This window comes from Microtus oregoni, unplaced genomic scaffold (genome assembly GCF_018167655.1).
Source record: "Microtus oregoni isolate MIOR12 unplaced genomic scaffold, Mior012 000009F_ref0000495, whole genome shotgun sequence".
NCBI classification, from domain to species: domain Eukaryota; kingdom Metazoa; phylum Chordata; class Mammalia; order Rodentia; family Cricetidae; genus Microtus; species Microtus oregoni.
The window spans coordinates 35,987,151-36,008,694 of NW_024543068.1; the positions used below are offsets into that span (position 1 = coordinate 35,987,151).

The 21,544-nt window shown below is 38.7% G+C and overlaps 1 protein-coding gene across 1 annotated transcript in view; it reads right to left on the reverse strand.

The window, feature by feature from the left end:
* The window catches only part of Ttc6 (tetratricopeptide repeat domain 6), a 136,407-nt gene that overhangs the window by 41,270 nt on the left and 73,593 nt on the right, over positions 1–21,544 (reverse strand). The window contains exons 8-14 of the mRNA XM_041658498.1: positions 20,196–20,285; positions 19,125–19,199; positions 15,920–16,278; positions 6,848–7,298; positions 6,405–6,534; positions 5,464–5,636; positions 2,331–2,467 (exon numbers count right to left, since the gene is read on the reverse strand). Of these exons, the coding sequence (XP_041514432.1) occupies positions 2,331–2,467; positions 5,464–5,636; positions 6,405–6,534; positions 6,848–7,298; positions 15,920–16,278; positions 19,125–19,199; positions 20,196–20,285 (1,415 nt within the window). The remainder of the gene's footprint in view (positions 1–2,330; positions 2,468–5,463; positions 5,637–6,404; positions 6,535–6,847; positions 7,299–15,919; positions 16,279–19,124; positions 19,200–20,195; positions 20,286–21,544) is intronic.

Below are 21,544 nucleotides of genomic sequence, written 5' to 3' on the forward strand. Positions count from 1 at the left end.
TTGTCAATAAATATTTTATTTATATCATTTATTTTTGAGATTATAATATAATTACACCTTCCCCCTTCCTTTTCCTCCCTTCAAACCTCCTCATACACCCTTCCTTGCTCTCTTTAAAAAGTCGTGATTTTTTTCATTAATTGTTGCTTTTTGTGTGTGTAACAATATGTACACACATATAAACAAAAGCATGCACACACACACACACACACACACACACATATATATATATATATATTCCTATAATCTTTAGAGAGTCTATCTTAGTCCTGCTCAGAATAGCTACTCTCAGGAAATCAGGAATAGAAACTACAATAATATTCTGGTAAGAATACTGAGTAAGAAGAACTCTACTCATTGTTGGTGGGACTGTAAACTAATGATTGTAAATTGCTCAGTTTTAGATATTCTGTTACCCAGTAATAAAGTATGACAATAGCCTAAATAAAATGAACAGCTTCCTAGAAATACACAAACCACCAAAATTGGCTTAAGAAGAAATAGATAGATCTTATAGACCCCTGACAAGTGAAGGAACTGAATCAGCAACTCTAAAAACATAGCTGAGACCCATAGATAAATTCAACCAAACAGCAAAGATTCGACTTAGCCTTTCTTCACTCCTTCAACAAATGGAGGGGGAGGGGGGCTAACAGCAGGAATCAACCTTGAGACATTATGCTAAGTGAAATAAACCAAGCAGAAAAAGATAAATACCACATGATTTGACTGTGTGGAACCTGAATGGGGCAAACTGGTAGAAGAGGACTAGGAGTCCAGGCTGCTGAGGTGCGGAGCAGATAAACAAAGAAAGATGCTGGTCAAAGTACAAGGCATCAGTGAGAAATGAGGCCCACGTATCTATTGTACAGTATGGTGATTATAGTTAACACTTATGCATTGTATATTTCAAAATCACTGAAAGAATTGGCAATCATCATAAGGAAAGATGGGTGTAATGTGATAGGCATGTTAGCTTGGTTTAATTATTACAAATGAATGAACACCTCATTTCACTTTATGGCCATGTTTACAAGTATTATTGAAAATTAAAATGAAATTACATTTGGAAATTGATACACAAAGTTTAATAAGGCATAACTGTATTTCAAACAAGTACATGTACAAATTGGAACTACCTAAATTTAAAATAACATAGAGACAAGAGTTATATAAGAAAAACATTGAATAGGTCAATAAAAATTTGGGGTTCTTTGCTCCCCTATTCATAATATCCACCAATTGGAAACAACCTAGAACACCCTTAACAGATGAATAAAGAAGATATGGCACATTTACACAATTGAATATTACTCATGAAATCTGCAGATAAATGGAGAGAACTAGAGAAAATATCCTGAGGTAACCCAGCTCAGAAAGACAAATACATGTATCCACTTTATTCACTGATATTAGCTGTTAGGTGAACAATCAGCAAGCTTCAATCTGTAGAAGCATGAGGATAAGATTTAGAGTAAGAAACTGGTGTGGGACAGGTAAATCTCCCTAGGAAACGGAAATAGAATACATAGTTATGGATGGTTGGTGTAGGGACTCGAATGGGAGGATCAAGCCAGGAGGGGAATGGAAGAGGGGGATGAGTGAGGGAATATGGGTAGAGAGAAAGCTAAAATTAAGGGCTACTTGAGGGGTGGTATTGAAACCTAATACAGTAGAAGTTTATGTATATATAATATCTATTATATATATAATATATTATACACACATGTTTCTTGTGCCTTTTCTTGGCCTTGTTTCCTTCTGTTTGTTTGTTTTGTCTTATTCCTATGTGTGAGCTTTTAAATCTTATTATATTATATTATTATTTCTTAAAAGCCCGTTTGTTTTCTAAAGAGACAGACGGGAGTAGATATGGATAGAAGAGGAGGTGGGAAAAACCTGGGAGAAGAAGATGGGGGGAGGATAAGGGGAAATCGTAATCAGGAATTGTAATCATACTATATAAAAAAATCTATTTTCATTAAAAAGAAAGAAAAATGAAATAAAATGAAATAAATAAAAAACAAAAAGAAATAGTGGTTTAATACACAAATTACAATAAGATATTACAGAATATATTTGACCAGATATATGCACTCCATGGATACAAAGATGATGAATGAAAAGGAAATGCAAAGAAGGGAATTGTGGCCAATGAGCAAGGCTTTACATTGTTAGAAAGTTACTTCTTGGAAACGCAAGGAAATGGCTTGACGCTGAAAATTAACTCATTGTTTTAAAATGGCTGTCAGACTACATCGAGCTATTTTTCCTGCAAATATATTTAATTAATATGTCATTTTGAAATTTACATATAAAATAACTCTTACCTTGCATGAGAATTTTTGGGCTCAAATTTTAACAGAGCTGTAAAATCATGTATGGTTCCAATCCAGTTTTCATTGTCAAAGTAATACATTGCACGCTTCATTAAGGCATCTGTTCTCTTGGGGTTATAGTAAATACACTAGCATGGTGAGAGAATGCAAACACATTACACTAAAGTGGTGGAGAGGATGCAAACACGTTACACTAGAATGGTCAGAGGATGCAAACACGTTACACTAGAGTGGTCAGAGGATGCAAACACGTTACACTAGCGTGGTGCAGGGATGCAAACACGTTACACTAGCGTGGTCAGAGGATGCAAACACGTTACACTAGCGTGGTCAGAGGATGCAAACACGTTACACTAGCGTGGTCAGAGGATGCAAACACGTTACACTAGAATGGTCAGAGGATGCAAACACATTACACTAGAATGGTGCAGGGATGCAAACACGTTACACTAGCGTGGTTCAGGGATGCAAACACGTTACACTAGCGTGGTCAGAGGATGCAAACACGTTACACTAGAATGGTCAGAGGATGCAAACACGTTACACTAGAATGGTGCAGGGATGCAAACACGTTACACTAGAGTGGTGCAGGGATGCAAACACGTTACACTAGAGTGGTGAGAGGATGCAAACACGTTACACTAGCGTGGTGAGAGGATGCAAACACGTTACACTAGAGTGGTCAGAGGATGCAAACACGTTACACTAGAGTGGTGAGAGGATGCAAACACGTTACACTAGCGTGGTGAGAGGATGCAAACACGTTACACTAGAATGGTCAGAGGATGCAAACACGTTACACTAGAGTTGTGAAAGGATGCAAACATGCTACACAGTGAGAAAAAATTAAGACAAGGTACAGTCAACTTAAGTTTACAGAAGAGAAACCCACTTCAAGATACTAAAAAGTTTAAATCTGTGTTTAAGGATTATATTAAGACATGTTCCACCATCAAATTTTTGAGAAGGAACATCATTTACGAGGAAAGATAAATGGTAAATATATAAACAAAGCTTTTGGCCACTGAAACTTTCACTGATAAAAATTCCCGTGTCTCCTAGCGATCTCAGATGCTACCCCATTAAGCCTCACCCATGTGACCTCCTAAGCATGGGCTGATTGAGGACATTAACAGACACGACACGGTAGACGAGGGAAAGAGCACAAGGCCTCATTTCTACACAGAGCTACAGGCAACTAAGGAATGATGAGGCTGGGATGAATAGTCATTTCTAGGGAAGAACGGACCAACTGCTTATCCAGTATCAAATGGTCAGCCCTCACAAAATACATACGAGTAGCTTTATACAGATTCAACAAGTTATAATTTGGAGTGTGTGTGTGTGTATATGTGTGTGTGCATGCATGTAATAGCAATTAATGAAAAAAGAGATCATGGATTTTAAAAAGAGCAAGTAGGGATATGCGGAGGGTTTGAAAGGAAAAGGGCAGGAGAAATGGTGTAATTATATTATAGTCCCCAAAATAAAAGCATTGAAGAGTGAGGTTGCACTGTCTCATACTATTCTGTCCTGACAGTGGGTGAAAGTCACACAGGCTGTAGCTTAACCTAGTCACTAATGTGAGAAGACAAATGATGAGGCTCGTAACTACACACTGACATACAAAGCGGCAGAGGGCAGAGTCTCCCGAACTGTGGCACAAAGGACGATTCCAGGGATGTTCAAAGCAGTAAGAAACATGCTAAGGAGATTGGGAACTGTTTTTTTTTTTTCCAGTTGTTACAGTAATCTGTTGTTAAACTCCTGGTGTCAGATGCAGGAAGTGAGATGAGTCAATTATTACTAATTTCTAAATGTTTTTCCTTAATTTGGAGATTATAATATATCATTTCTCCCTTCCTTTCTTTTCCTTTAAACTCTCCCTTATATTCCTCCTTGCTCTTTCAAATCATGATCTTTTTCATTGTTATATGCATATATGTATGCATATAAATTCCTAAATTAAACCTATTCAGTGTGTGTAATGCTACCTGCATTTTCAAAAGAGATTTTTAGTTACTTCTAGATCAGAAGTTACAAGCCAACAATACTTTCCATAAATAGAAGAATGTCAAGCTAAATCAAGAAGTAACATGGCAGTTGGGAACATGCACAAATGAATTATTTATGCAATTTCTTTTAATTCATCCATTATGCTCAGGAAGGACTAAGATTTATAGTTAGAAGTCAGTAGATCATCAAGTCTTTCTGCAGCCAGGGGAGTCATGTTGCCTTGATGGCACCCTCAGGGTGTGATTCAATCAAAAGCTCACTTCCTTGCTGGGTATCCCAATACCTACAAACAAATGCAGATACCTCCATCCAACCTTCTTTCCTTCATGGCACCATCATCATTTTATATCTCATGTATGTGTTTCTATCTTTCCTCAAGTAGCTTTTCTTTGATATCTGCATAATCCAGAAACATGTCTATATCATTCATCATTTTTCTACTATATTATATATGCAGTGCCTGGGTCAACAAATGAAAGAAAGAAGAGTGAATGAATCCATGATCGCAGTCTCTTCAAGAACTAGTAGGTACCATGAAGAGATCATCAGCTGTTCAAGAGCTAACAGAAGGAAAGAGGAAATTTTTCCATTATCTAAAAGGAAAAGGCAATTCTCAAAGGTCTCTAAAACCACATTTCTTAGTCCAAGAATAGAGAACCAGAAAAGCTGAAACTTCTTTGGGGTTGCCTCAATGTTTCATATCTACCTTTTGTTTTCCATTTATTCACCAATGTTTTTAAATTGCAAAATTGGTGATAACAACATACCAACAATGGAAATGCTAGTTCCTAACTTATAATTAGTTTGGCTATATAAAACACATGATAACTGTTAAAAATGTTTGCTAGGGAGCTGGAGAGATGGCTCAGTTGTTGTGGGCAGTTTGATGCTTTGTAAAAGAATGGGGCTTTGGTTCCCAGTACCATGGTGTGCCTCACACCTATCTGTAATCCCAGTTCCACGCACCTGATGGCACCTCAGGTACCAGATATGCATCTGTTGCACATGCATACCACAGGCCAACCACTCTTAAAACAAATATTATAAAAAAAAGGATTGCAATACAAAAAAATTTATCAATGGGAGCAGGGGGTGTCATGAAGCTTACTTTTGAATAGTCATCAATGGCCAGCACTCTGTTTGTCTTCTCATACATCTCCCCCCTCTTGAAATAGAGATCAGAATCTTTGGGTCTGCACTTGATTGCCTGACTGTAATTCAGAATTGCCAGTGTGATTTCCTTCTTCTCTCTGAAAATCTCTGCCTTTGACAAGTATGCCTCTAAAGATGAAAGGTAAAAACTCGGCTTTACAATCTTTTCCTTAGCTGTGAGAATTCAAAGCAGCAATCCCGCTTCAAAATGCATTCCTAGAATGATGTTCACTATAGTATACACCGTTTCATTTTTCCTGATTTATTCTCAAAGTCTGAATACTCATTTGCAGTTTCAAGTAGTCTTGCTCTGACGTGGCAACATTACCACTCACCTGTGTAACTGTGTAAAATGTTTCAGTCCTAGCAACTGCAGTAAAAAGCTAGGTTTGAATGACTTTTAGCACATATGCCAACACAGATCAGAAGACATGCAGCCATCTTGTGTTTTGTCGTGTGGTTCTGGAAGTGCTGGGGATTCAAAGATGCACACGACAATTCCACATTTCTAGAAAAGTCTGTGTCTAGAAGTTCGGGCCGTTAGAAAACAGCGCATATGAGCGAGGTATGGATTTCACCCACTACGAGACCTTCACAGTATTACGTTCTCATTCTGAAATGTGTGGTCAAGAAAAGACTTACAAATCACCTCCCAATTTTGAGTTCATATTGTCCATGTGAGACCCGTGAAAGGGATTGTGCTGAAACGGATTTCCAGGGAATAAACTCAGGCATAATGAGTCATTTGAAAACAACGCAAGGGTTATATGAACTCTAATGCTGAAGCCATCAGACCAATTTACAGAACTTCTACCTATCAGTTTGTTTGTATTTATCATCATGACAAAAGCCAAGAGAAAGAGACAGGTACTGTAGCTGTCTCCATATATAACCCACCTGCATGTTTTTTATTATATCTGTGTATAAAATTCAAGTCATCCAAAGCATCATTGATTTTGTCTTGGAAAAGATAAATGAAATGTCGGTGCCAATAGGCATTGAGAAACAATGGCTCCAAAAATATGGTCTGAAAAACACATGTATAAACAAAGTCAGATCCATTGATTTTCCAAAGGAAAAAAATAACACTATTAAGTGAGTTTCTCAAGCATCATTAATACCAGTGGCTTTACATGAATACAACATAAGATAAAGCCTACCAATTCAAAAACCAGAAGTCTGGTGCTTTGAATGAACATTTGAAAATGCCAATATTTGTATTTCACAATCCCATAAATTGTACTACAATCATTTGTCATTCAACACCTCAACAGAAATGACTGTATAAAGAAAGGGAATGGAAATGGTGAGCTGTGTTGTTTTTACTCTTTCAAACTTACTTCTTGTAGGTCATTCATGGCGCTTTGCAACTTGCCCAGTTTTCTGTAAATAGCTCCACGCCGACAATAGGCAAACACGGGAATTCTTGTCTCATTTTTTATCTCTTGAGTCAACCGCTCCACTTCCGATTCATAATATTTAATGACATCTGAAGGAAGGTCACACTTGATATGATCAGATAATTCCAACTTGGGGAGTTCTATCACTGGCTCAGGAACTTCTTTCTGAAAAGATGGAACTGGTGCAGGTGTTTTCTGAGGTTTGTCTTTAGTGAAGATCTCGATAGCCCATGTCCGAGGATCAGTATTTTCTGGTATTCCTCCTTTACTTTGAACAAATTGATCAAAATTTAAAACCACGGGTACACTGGGAGACCTTATTTGAAGTTCGTATAATGGAACTTTAAGGGAAAACTTTTTCTGCTCAGGAAGTACTCCGTGAGATGTCGATCTAGTGTCAAAGAGAATGATTAATTTTTAATTACAGAAACACAATTATCTTTCAATCTATGATTCAACTCAACCACACACAAGAAATTATTTTTCTATTATCAAAACTTGCTGATTTATGTAATCAAACTTCACTTTTTCAATCAGTAAGACTGCAGAACAATATGAAGAATCTCTGTAAAAATGGAAATACATTTTTGATGTGGCAGCCTCTCTAGACTGCTGGGATAGTGACAGCAGTTCCCCTTTCTGACTCACAACCTCATCTTCTCCCAAGATGACCACAGTGGAGAATTTAGGAGGTAAGCTGGAAGGGATAAAGGAAATGCTTCTTCCAAAGGCTGAAGTTTAACTTGATCATTTAGATCCTATCAAATGATGCAGCTATATTCCTCCTCAACTTCTCCACTGAAAACAGGGCTTTCATTCAGAAGCATGGACTGTATTGCAGCCATATGGTAGCCAGCAGAGACAGAATAAAGACAGTCTACTGCAAGTTTGGAAAAAGCATTCAGTAGCGTTGGTTGTATTGTGACCGTACAGTAGCTAACAGAGACAGGATAAACACAGTCTACTGCTAGTTTGGAAAAAAGTTTTAGCTCCATTTTTTTTTTATTTACTGAATTTATAGTGTAAGAAAGTCATGGTGCCAAAATAGGGGAATAAAGGTAAGAAAAGGCTCCCATTCTTTTATTCCCTTCTTATAATCTCCACGCCACATTCTCGTGCAAGCCATTCTCATCTGTTATGACACGAGGGCAGTGGGCTGCATAGCACTGTGTCATTTAACACAAGTTAACTCATCTTAGAGTAGGGAGCCTCAGTTGAGAAAGTGCCTCCAAGAGAGAGACCTGGCTGTAGGCAAGACTGTAGGGAATGTTCTTAACTAGCAATTAATTAACCCAACCAATTACAGTTGATGCTACCCCTCTGCTGGTGGTCCTGGGTTCTGTTAGAATCAGTGGTGGGGAGGAGGCAGAAATCTGAAAGGAAGAAAGAAAGAGAGAGAGAGAGAGAGAGAGAGAGAGAGAGAGAGAGGAAGCAAGGAAGAAAGAAATCAGACTGAGCAATCTGTCTTCAAGATGGGACATGAGACACTTCAGCCCAGGCCGCTGAGATACCACTGTCTCTTCCTCTCTCTGTTCTTGAGCCATAATCCCCTTGGCTTCATATCGCTAATCTAGTACCACCTGAGAAAGGCTTTCTGTGCCAGGTGTTTTGTTTGTGCTTCTGTGTTCCCCTCCTTCCTCACCTTGTTCCCTAGCCTGGGAAACTAACTTCTACAAACTACATCCACAAGACCCCTTGTTCTCTGCTTTATCAGAAACCTCAAGAGAGAGACACAAGCATCTGAAAATCAGGCTTTCTATGCTCCAGGGCCCTATAAGGTGGGTTACCTCTAGCTGGATATAATAATACTTGCCCAAAAAGAACAGGACTTCAAAGAAACCTTTCCTACCCCAACTATTTTCTCCCAGGTTTTAATAATTACTCTCTGTTTATCTTCCAAAACTTATTGTAGAAAATAAATTGATCCTAACCACACAACACATTTAGTCTCTTTGTCTCTCTGTCTCTCTTCCAACAACGAGAAACAAAAATCAAGCAAGAATTAAAAGAGAACTTCTGTAAGATAAAAAGTGCCAACACAAAGCAAAGTGAAGTGAAAAGTCCACAGAAATAGCACCGCGCTCTTTCTGTCTTGCCCGACTACTCCTGGGCATGGGGCCCGCCCTGTGATGGAATTGGTATACCCAGTGACACTCCACTGGAGAAAACTAATTTTTCCCTTTTCCAGAAGTTATCAATTGCAAGCAACTTCCTGGTTAAGGGTGGGGCTTTGTGTCCACTTCCTGTTCTCTGCGCTAGGGCCCCATCTTCCCTGAACCCATGCCGGTCTTGTATGTGCTATCGTCGTCTCCATATGTGTTCATATGTGCATTAGTCCTGTTTAGTCCTGCTGTGTCTGAAAGTATTTCCCTGTAGTCATCCATTCCCTCTGATTCTTACGATTTTTCTGCCTCCTCTCCCACAGAGATCTCTGAGTCTTAAGGGAGTAAGGGTTTGGTAAATTCATGCACTTTAGGACTAAATGCTCCAAAGTCTCTCACTCTCTGCACACAGTCCTGTTTGGGTCTCCATGTTAGTTTCCATGCAGGAGGAAGCTTCTCTGATGAGGGCTGAGTGAGGCACTTGGAAAGAACAGGAAAGCAGCAGTACCTACTAAGGGTCCAAACCTCTTAAGTACACTCGGGTAATGAAGCTACTATGGAGAGGACACAATCAGACATGGAAAAAGGTGATTTTCCCCAAATCCACTTATCTTCCCTAACAGGAGAAACTGACTAAGAGAAGTCATATCATTCATCTGTGAGATGCCATCTCCCCCTACACAATAGCCTTATACCTACATTAAATTACACAATCTGTGTATTCCCCCAAAATCTCTCAGCTGTGAGATCTGGATACTCTTGGAGAGCCACAATTGCCAGTTCTTCACTCTCTCAAATCCATTCTCTACGATGTGCCCTGAGATTAGTGGTTGCTGGTCCTAGTTGTAACCCTTGGTTACTCTACCCTCGCGATGCCTAGCAAATGATCTTAGAAGTTACCATGCATCAGAACTGCTTAGGAGGCTTGTTGAAATGCAGATTTGGGGCCTTCACAATCTCTAATTTGGCAAGCAGAGGTGGAGACCTAGGGTTTTTACATTCTCGCCAGATTCCACAAAAAACACAGGGATTCAAAGACAACACTCTAAGAACTACTGCCATAGAAGAGTGAACTCTAAGCCTTGGGAGACTGAGAATTGATCTGTAAAATGCAGCATCCTTAATCAAACTCTGACTCCTGGAGGGAAGACAGAAAATGCAGAGGTGATGGCACACAGATAAATACTATATATGCTGACACGGATGTGAGTGAGTGGAGGACCAGGAAGGAACTCATCTTGTTCAATGGTCACTAATAGGATTGTAGAATGGTAAACCCCAGCTAAAACTGCCTTGCCATCGCAGAAGCCAAGGACACAATTACAACAATTAACCACAGGAACAGAAAAGTAATAAGAGAATTTTACTTTGCGAGGACCTGTGGCAATAACTAAATGGCCACAGTTTCTCAGTGATAAGACAGATGGGCAGCCTGCTAAGGTATTGTTTGTCTTAGATAAGCAAGAAACTTATGGGTCTGTTGGGCATAAAACTAAATAGCTATATGTTTGAGGTTCATGTTTTCTTGCCAAGATCTCAGCACCAAAAGAGTCCACAGCCTAAAACTTCGCTTGCCATGATCCCAAGGAGAGGACCCCACCATGTGACACACGCATCTGTGAATTTTCCCCCAAAATATTCCAAACACAAATACTTGCACCTTCTGGAGGTCAGGAGATGCTAACTCTAGACATTTCAGTTCCAAATGTCACTGAGTTTATCAATAAAAGTAAGGAATTAATTAATAAACTAATAGGAAGTCTATTATTGGACTTGGACTGTCTAAAAATGGACCTGCGGAGGCCCCACCCTGTAGTCAATTTCTCATCCTGGAACACCGCAGCAGTGAGTGACTCAGAAAGAACTCAGTGTAGACAGGGACATAATGGTAATTAAGAACAAGCAGAAGTCTCTGGAGGGGCCCAGCCCACCCCACGCCACCCTGCAGGAAGATAACGCACAATGAAAGCCACCAGATCCCTGAAGAAAAGTCACACAATCATGGTGATGGCGCTATCAGCAATTTCAAAGACAAACACTGGTGACCACTCCACATCTCCATTTCCTGTCTGGCCAGTGCTAAAGCCGAATGTCTGGAAGAAAAGTTGCCATAACTTATCGTGAGTGTAAATTTAAGCAGGTGTTGATTAGGAGGTGTTGGCCACCCTAGGTCTAGATGTGGTAACGACATTTATGAGAGCAATGTTCCCTCTTTCTGGCACCTGATTTACAGCTATTGGTCTGGCTTGCTTTTTCCGTGGCTGTGACCTGGTGTGTCAAGGGAAGCTTCCATCTGCATACCAGGGTCAGAGGTGTCCACCTTTCCTTACCTGTCCTGCAGTGTCACTGAGATCTGAAGAGCTCAACTGATATGCATTCCTATTAGACCATCGTCTGACGCTCGCCATGCCCACCTGCTCCTTGCAGTCTTGACCATCTGGGAAAACCTTTCAACGTTTTCAATCACTCCAGTAAAAAACTTTGGGAGTATCCTTAATTCATTTTTTCTCATATCTTACAAACAACCCATGAGCAAACATTGTTGGCTGTATTCCCAACATCTGTCTAGAATGTGGCCACTTTTTACCACCTGGATTGCTATGACTTCAGACCCAGCTGCCATTTCTCACATAGATCATTCAGTTGCTTTCTTGTGGGTGTCTCTCAGCTTCCACTACAATTTCTTAATTCCTACCACTACTATAGTGAGTCTTCTGGAAGATATATTTGATCATTTCAACATGTTCTCCACTCTCCGGGTCTCGTTTTGTATTTATATTTATCACAGCCTGCAAACTCTCTATCCTCTTCTTGCGTTCATAATGGCTTACAAACACACACTTTCCTTTTTTAATTTCTGTATATGTGCATGGTGTATGCATGTATGTGCACAAGTTTGTGTGGCTGCGAATATAGAAGCCAGAGGAGGAGGTCGGGTGTTACCCACCATTACTCTCCACTTTCTTCTTGAGTCACAGTATGCCACTGTACCTGAAGCTCTATTTCAGCTATGCTAGCTAGCTAGTGAGATGCTGGAACCCACTGTCTCTGCCTTTCCCTACCCTCAATGATGGGGTTACAGGCACATGCACCCATGCCATTTTTATGTGGGTACTGGGAATTTGAACTCACATTCCTATGCTTGTACAAGAATTCTTACCCACTAAGCCATCTCCAGAGCCTCGACCTCTGGCCAATAGGACAATACCTGGTATTGACCTCACTTTCTTAGCAATCTCTTGTGTTCTGTCCAAAAGCAATAGGCATATCCTGCAACTTGGGGCTATTACACAAGTTTTTACCTTTTCTTCAGAGATCTAAATACCTCATTCCTCCATACTGTTCAGTTCTAAGTCATAGAGGCATCTAGCAATCTGTCTAAAACAACGGCTCCCACTTCCCTGCCTTATTCTCGCCATAATTGTTATCACTTCCTTAACATCATGAGTCAATCTCTCTGCTGTCACTTTCCCACTAGGATATAAATGCTACGACAGGGGACTGCCTAGCACTCTTCACTGTCCTCATCTGTAGTTTCCTATCTAGACTAGTATCTGGTATACAGAAGGTGCTCGAAAAATTTACTCTGAAGTCTGCTGAACTAAAGTAGAAATTTCCTTCACTATCTCCTTGCTTCTTGCTCCGTTGGCAGTACTTTCCAGCTCTAAAGCACAGGGGACCATCGCTTCTAAGATCCAATTCCAAAATAAATACTAAAATGAATGTGTATTTCATTTAGCTCTGTAAATCTGGAAAGAGCACAGATTACATTTTAGTCTGAAGAGTCCATTGATCTGCTCTGCAGATATTCACGGTGGATGCAGATATATTTTGAGAATACCCAGATTCCACTGATTCCCCCCCCAAAAAAAAACTTTTACAAACAAAAATCAAAAAGTTACTTTTAAACGTAACTATATGTCCAGTAGAAAAATTTCAAACAATGTAGAGAGCATAAAGTAACTCTCAGTAAAGTCTCTTCTCAACCCATCCCCACCAACTACCTGTACCACAGAAGCAATCGATGCCAGAGGCTGGTGGATATAATCCATATTCTCTATACAATATGCAAGCACACACTTAACATACGTGCATAGGCATAAAGGCTAATCTCTTCCCACAGGTTTGTATGACTGTGTTTCCATGTACACATTCAAAACTGTGTCAGTGGTGATTTAATGAGGAAACTGCAATATTTTCTAAATTTTTTACAATGAGCACGCATTATCTTCTGAGCTGATAAAATAATGGTAATATCTTAAAGGGAGCAAGCAACTAGAACCTGCTAGGCAAGTTCCAGAGGAATGTAAAAAGCAAACACAGATAATGGGTAAACTTTTACAAGGAAAAGCTATAGTCTCGGATCATTGAAATTAAATAGCCCAAATTAAAAGGGAAGAGAAAGGAAAAAGCATGGTCATAAAGTCTAGATCCACATTTTCATAGCCAAGGGTATGGTTCACAGTTTCCTCCTTGAAGGAGCAACACAATAAATTGACCTGTTGCGTCATCTGCGTTATAGAGAGACCATGCTCTCGAGGTAGAATACGTGTTCACATAATCAGTTTGAGATGAGATGTGACCCTGTTGGAGGAGACAGGGAAGTTTTCAACAGCTTAAATGTGTTGCCCAAGGTATTCCATTTGTATAAGGATAAAGCTGGTTTTACCGTCTGACATGTGAGACTTTTGAGCTGGAAGTAACTTCAGCAGAGAAGCTCATCTTTCAGACAAGGAAACGGCCTAAGAAATAACGTGGCATGGCCTGGTGACCAAGGGGCGAATGTTGGGCAGCTACAATTCAGATGCGGAGACAGCTGACACATCCTTGTTCCTGGAGCTAAACTGTCTCCAGTTCTTAGAGAAACAGAACAAGGAAACCTGAAGCATGCCAGACGAGCAAAGACATCATCTACCATAATTTCCTTCTAGTCCCTCACTGGCCTGTCTCATGACTCAGGGCTCAGAGCCCAAGATAAGATCTAAAGAAACAGTGAAGCCTTGCTGTTATTGCAGGTATGTGGCTTTCTGCCAAAACCAAGCTAATGAGGAGAGTAGCAGGGGCAGCCTATCTCAAGGGGACTGAAAGGTAACGTGTGAGTCTGGGACTTTAGTCCAAATGACCTTCTGCAGGAACAACTTTCTGGAGTCAAGACATGGAAGTCATGACTTCACATGGGAAAGTACATGTGACCTACTTCAAATCTCTAAGGGGTTGGCCAAAAATGGCTGTCATTCAACAAGAGCAAAGCTAGATGTAAAATGGTAAGAATGGCATTTCTTAGTCACCAAAATCAATGGGAGATGTCCTAACTATAGAAATTTCTCCCTAACTTGCTCTGAGCTAACCATTACTTCCTATCTACACTGAAATAGAAAGTACTGATGCACCGACCAGGATACAAACAGTTGTTTAGCTGCTGGTGCACAGAGCTGTGCTTCTCCTGTATGCCCTGCTGTGAGTGTCACAGCAAACGCAAATTCTAAGCCTGGTTATCAAGAGAGACAAATACATTCCTCTAAATGGTGAAAGTTGTCTAGATTCCACATATGAGAGAAAACATGCATGGGCTTTTTGCTTCCTTAGATTGTGTGACCTCACGTAATATTATATATACATTCTGAATCTACCCATTTTCCTACAAATTTTGTGATTCTTGTTTTTCTTTAAAGCTCAACAGTATTCATATATATATATATATATGCAAATATATACAAAAATGTACAAATACAAAAGTACAACGTGTAGAAAAAACAAGAAAGGCTAAATATTAGAGGATGAGAAAAGGCTGGATGCAGGCAATGGACACGGTTATAAGAAAGGACATTAAGATAATTGACTTTCTGGTTTTAAGTATGCCATGGATTACTTGTTTGGGAAGTGGATAAGTGCACAGAAATACACTTGGGAGAAAAGAGATAAACACCAATGTGAAGCCCCACAGCTTCTGTCCCTCAATGTCTACTTTAACTATATCGAAGACCACTGTACAGTCTTTAGGCCTGGTTAATTTCAGTGTGTGATTTTTTTTTTATTTGCAACCTTTTTATAATAAATTTTTAGATGAATGATTAAACTTAATTTGAAATGATAAAGTGTCTTTAAGCATTGCGAAAATTCCAGAAAGTATTTAATCTGCTATTATACCATTTCTTTAGATAGAAGTCACCTGGGACCAGTCAAAATAATGTGGCCCTGTCTTTTTGTGTGATGACAAAGGTTCATACTATGAAATCAGCAAGTGTATCAAAAAAAAAAACCACTTCAAATGTCTGATTCTTCTTTAAGGGATTTTTTTCAGCTCAGAAAACAAAATCTATATGAAACCTCCTGAAAATCTTCCTTCGACACTGGAGCAGTGGAGATCAGCACACAGGAGACCTCAGATCTGAGTAGCACCTCCACACTACTGTCCCTGCTGTCACTCACAAAGATTTAAGTTCCAGAGTCCCAGTATAAGTCACCAACCACACCAAAGAGCCAGTGCATCTTAATAACAACAAAATAAACGAAACATTTCTACTCCCTTATCGCCCCAAAGTTTTTACTTTCCAAGTGGGTGTGAGTTTAACAGATTATTACCCAGGAATGTCTAAAGAGAAAATCATTCCTGGGCTTTTTTGGAAACTTCTGTCAGATGCATGGCTTACAAGAAGCATCTGTGTCTTCCACAGTAAACATGATCATACCAGGAGCTGGCGTTGCTTCCACTTCAGGTTCTCCACATTTTGAAAATATGCCAGCTATTATTACCTCCAATTGACGATCAAACATAATTACATTTGTGTGTCGATCCTTGAAGAAAGGCTCACAACACACAAAATGTTTATTATATTTATTGCACAATTCAGCACAAATTATAGTCCCCAAACTATAATATCCTTCACAAGCCATAAAAATTGAACAGAACCTTTCTAATTTCTTTGGAGGCTTGGAGAGCTGCTCATACACAAGGTCATACTTCTGGAATTTCATTCCTTTCCTAAATATCTTCTTCTTTTTCCTGGGATACACAATGTAGGTAATGCCAGCTTTTTTTGATAATTCAACAAGAGAAAATGACAGGCATTTCAAGCTGTCTGACTCATTCATGGTTTCCAGGCTGCCCTTTATGGAGGTATCAAATATCCCCCTTTGCTTGGCAAGCTGGCGCTCCAGCTCCTTCCTCTTCTGGAATAGCAGCTGCTTCAGGTTGCTATCGATGTCATCCTTAACTATAAACGGCGATGGGGTCCCTTCTTTCTGCAACTCAACAGTAGAGTTTGATCTCTTCATAAGAAAACAGAGGTGGAAATATATATCATCAATTGAGTTGTTCTACACTTAAAGTTAATACAATCACAACTGCTATTAATGTGGCTTGGCTTTATTGAATAAATATTAAATAATATACTCTTACAGTTGTCAATGGTATCTATGAATTGTACAAAGCAACAGGTGATGTAGGTGGGTCTTCTATTTGTTACTTTCATTGGTTAATAAAGAAATTGCCTTGGCTTTTTGATAGGGCAGAATTTAGATAGGTGGAGCAGACAGAACAGAATGCTGGGAGAAAGAAAGCCGAGTCAGTCAGTCGCCATGATTCTCCGACCAGAGAAGGACGTAGGCTAGAATCTTTCCTGGTAAGCCACCACCTCATGGTGCTAAACAGATTATTAAAAATGGGTTAATCAAGATGTGAGAATTAGCCAATGAGAGACTGAAACTAATGGGCCAGGCAGTGTTTAAAAGAATACAGTTTCCGTGTAATTATTTCAGGTGTAAACTAGCTGAGGAGCCGGGATCCTGATGGAACGCATCCCGCTGCTCCTTATCACTACAAACAGGTTTCATCATGGCATTCTCATGCATGCGTGTAAAGTACTTTGACCACGTTCATCCCCGTTCTTTTCTGATCCCTTCACCCTGATAGCCTTTCTCTTCCCAAACAGTCTCCCTTCTACTTCCATGTCTTTTAAAAATCTAGATATCCACATGAGAGAAAATACAGTATTCATCTTTCTTCAGATGACTTCTTTCACATCGTATGATGATCTCCAGCCTATACCCGCTTCTGCTCAAGGGACACAATTTCACCCTTCTTATGGCTGAATACGATTTCATTGTTTGTATTCCACATACTCTGTATCCACTCACTTATCTACTGACGGGATCCAGACTGATGATAATTTGTCTCTTGTGAACAGAGCTCCAATAAACTTGGGTATGCAGATATGCTTATTGTAGCCTGATTTTGATTCATTCGGGAATATACACGGAAGCAATTAAGCTGGATAATTGATCGTTCTATTTTTAGTTTCCTAGACAAACTCTGTTGATTTTCCACCATAGCTATACTGATTTACATTCTCACTAGTCATATGCATCCTTTTTATTTCCCTTTGTAGCTATAGCAAATGGTATTGGTCTCCATCCTGTTTCTATCTTAGGATGTTAATTATTGGTGAGTGTGAACAGCCAATGATTTTTATGTGTTAACTGTGTGTCCTACTATTTTGTGCTTATCAGGTCTACAGGGCATTTGTGGTCTTTTAGGTAAAGAAAGACAGTGAATGGGGATAATTTGTCATTTTCCCCATTTGTAACCCTTTCGTTTCTTCCTCTTTTCTTATTGCTAAGTAAGACTTCTAGCATTGTATTGATTGAAAGTACAAACAGTGAACACACATGTATCATTCTTGACTTTAGAGAGAATTCTTTCAGTTTTTTTCCCTAGTTAGTGTAATGTTGGATATAGGTTTGTTCATAGATAGCATAATCACAGTGAGGGTGGTTCCTTCTATTTCTAGTTTCTTCTGGGGATTTTAGCATCAAGATTGCTTATCCTGTTATCTATTGACACGATTGTGTGATTTCTACATTTTATTCTATTTATGTACTGTGTTACATTTATTGATGTGCATGCTGAACCACACATTTGCATCTAGAATGGAGTCAACTTGATCATAATGGATGGGTTTTTAATTCGTCACATTTATTTATGTTCTTTGTGCATGTGTGATGACCAGAGGACAATTTGTGAGAGTTGGTTTCTTCTTTCTATCAAACTCCAGGTATCAGGCTTAGTGGCAAAAATCCTTACCTGCTGAGGCACCTCACTAGCCCTCTCCTTGATGTGCTAATGAATGCAGCTTGCAGGCTAAATTTTGTTGACAGTTTTTGTGTCTAAGTTTACCAAAGAAAATGACTTAATTTTGGCAGTGCTGGTGGTCATTTTCTGGGATTTGGTATCAGAGTAAATATGGCTTTCAAAAGAAATTTTGTTGAGTTCCTTCTCTTTTCATTTTGTACAATAACTTGAGGCTTTTCATTTTGAGTTCTTTACATGTCTGGGACAGTTCTTAAGCTTATTCAAGAGGCAATTTATAAGGTTAACAATGGGTTAATGCAAAGTACAATAATTTGGTTGGTTTTCATAAAAACACTGTAAATTAAACATACTACATTAATTAAACATAATAAATTATTAAAAGGCCTTATTTTATAAAATTAACTTGTGAGTCTATTTTAAAAACACCTTAACAACATTTTATTCCCATATACCACTATTAACCTACACTCTACAATAACTTTCCATTCAATATTTGTAAGTTTAAATAACAATATCCATTTTCTTATATTATCTGATAATAAACCTGATTTTAGCATGAATATATTAACATAATATTTATAAGTGACTTACAATGGCTAAACATTAATCATTATAACTTTATAATAATATCACTAATAAAAGAAATTTTATGTTGAACTCTTTACTGTATCATTTTCTACCTATTTCCTGGCTGTCTCCCCCGTGCTGGACCATAAGCATGAGACACCTGGACTAGATGGTGTGTGTGTGTGTGTGTGTGTGTGTGTGTGCATGTGTGCACACCCAAATTCCACAAACAGGAATTTCACAAAAGCTATGTGTGTATTAAAATGCATTCACACCTGTAGAGATAGTTCTCCTGCATTATTTATTATAATCCCTATCTCACAAAACTGCAATTCACTCAAGGTATAATAGTAAGAAACAGTATAACCGTTCAAACTTTTGAAAAGAGCATAACATGATTTTTACTGCTAGAAATACAAACATATTTTAGAATGTAAAAGTCAAAAAGTTAGAATACCTTTAATTGTGTGTATGGAGCACTGGAATATTTTTGGATATTCTCATATGATGCAGATTTTTTTATTATTAAAGACTGTAAAATAATCAGGTAAAAGCACATTAACCATAGTCACTGTTCAGCAAATGAAAAGTGTCATATGACAGTTAAGTAATAATAATTCTTATAAATTAATGAAAAGTACAAATTCTAATTAAAATATACTTTCTTACTCATTAAGTTTGTTTCCTGTCACGTCATTTAGTCATTTTTATAGAAATGAAAATTGCTAATTCTTAATTTAAGCTTGAGATAACAGAAATCAAGAACGCGTGACACACAAGGCGCTCTGGGGCCGAGCCTCTTCGCTGGTACAAACGACACTGATTGGTGAGTGTTCAGAGGCTGCGCTGACACGTGAGACTGCATCAGCCAGACCTGAAGAAGACACGTACTTGTCCCTGGACCGTCACCCTTTCCTGCTTTTCTAATGTTTCAGAATTTTATACATGCACATAATGTGTTTTGTTCTAATCCACCCTCCACCCCTTCCCTACAATTCTCCCCTGTGCCATCTACCGCTTTTCCTTCCAACTCCATGTGCTCTAGTCCTTAAATCCGCTGAGTCTGCTTAGGGCCATCCACTGAAACACAGATAGCGCTCGAAATCCCACATCCATGAAGAAAACTGACGTTCCTCCCACAACAGCCATCAAATGGTAATTCCTCCTCAGCTGTGGGTGGGATCTCGCAAGCCTGTTCCCATTCCATGGCATACAGGCGCGCACACACACACACACACACACACACACACACACTTTAGCATTTAAGTCCTAGGCAAAAAAAATAATTGGGAAGCTTGCAATTTTAGGAAAGAAACACACAAATATCCTGCAATTGATTAATGAATACTATCTTCTGAACATTCTAAGAACACCACAATGGGAATCAATGTGTTTGCACAGACACAGGTGGCTGGTCTGAAACATTCCTCAAAGTAATAAAACACCAAGAAATGGTTTCCAGAAACAATTCCCGAACTAAAGGAAGATATGCTAATCAATTTAAATTCAGAGTCAAAGTCATACATACCTTAAAACTTCTGGTATATGTATCCAAAATAACCATACTTTCCTTGCTTTCAGAAATTTTCTCAGTTAAAATTCTGCTTGTCTGAGCACTCTGTGATAAAAGGTTAAATTATGTATTAAATAATGTCATGGGATATTTTCAATGCTTATACTCACTGTTATTTCACTGATCAACATTGTTAGCAAAATAAATAAAAGACCTGTAGTAAAAGAATCACTTCCAGAGATGCATGAAAATCCAACTAGAGGCGTAGTATTAATGCAAAATCCACAGTACGGCTCCAGCCTTGGATCAAATGGGAATGTGCACTTGATTTCTGTAATTTTAATTTTTAGGAAATATTGGTGACATTACAGTCTGGTAGAGTAGCACTAGATGTCTTACATATCAACACCGAAATTATTAACAGGATGTGTAATTAGGCCTTACTATTAACAAATGACTTCATTCTCAAGCACAAGTAAGTACTCTAAATGTAAACTAGATTATAAGTTTCCTTAAATGACTTAAAGTTTGAATTCTATCACCCAAGTAAGTTACAATACCTGTGTGTTATTATGAGAGGAAAAAGCCATGCAAAACATGCTCATGAATCTTACAGCCAGTGACTTTGGTATTCGGAAACAACTGGAAGACCTAAATTTGACAAGCTGACAATCTCATGGTTAGCTGAACCTTGCTATTCTTTATTTATATGATGAAGTGCTAACTTTATAGTTAAAAAATACTAAAATTTAAAAATCAGTTTTTAAAAGTAGTATGATATTATCATTGCTAAGGCAAGTTAGGAATCAGCGTTAAATTTTGTTCATCCTTTTAGTGGTTCTCAAGCTGTGGGTTACAATCCCTTTGGGGGTTGAGCTACCTTTTCAGAGAAGTCTCCTAAGATCATTAGAAAACACAGATTATTTACATTACAATTTGTAACAGTAGCAAAATGACAGTTATAAATAGCAAAGAAAATAATTTTATGGCTGAATGTAGCATGATTAATAAAAACCCAGAGACAGATATTGGGTTTCAAGCTGAAGATCAGAAAAACAAAGCAGTCAACTGTAGGCAGGGGCTGTTCGTTCATTTCCAGCCACCCAGACCCAAAATAATCACACAGAAACTATATTAATTACAACACTGTTTGGCCAGTCACTTAAGTATATTGCTCACTACTCTTCTATCTTAAACTAACCCATTTTTATCATTCTGTGTTTTGCCACAAGGCTGTGGTTTACCAAGTAAAGTTTTGGCATCTGTCTCCTTTGGCAGCTACATGACATTTCCTTGACTCTGCCTACTCTCTCTATATATCTTTTCCAACCTGGTTATAGTCTGTTAAGTCATTGGCCGAAAGC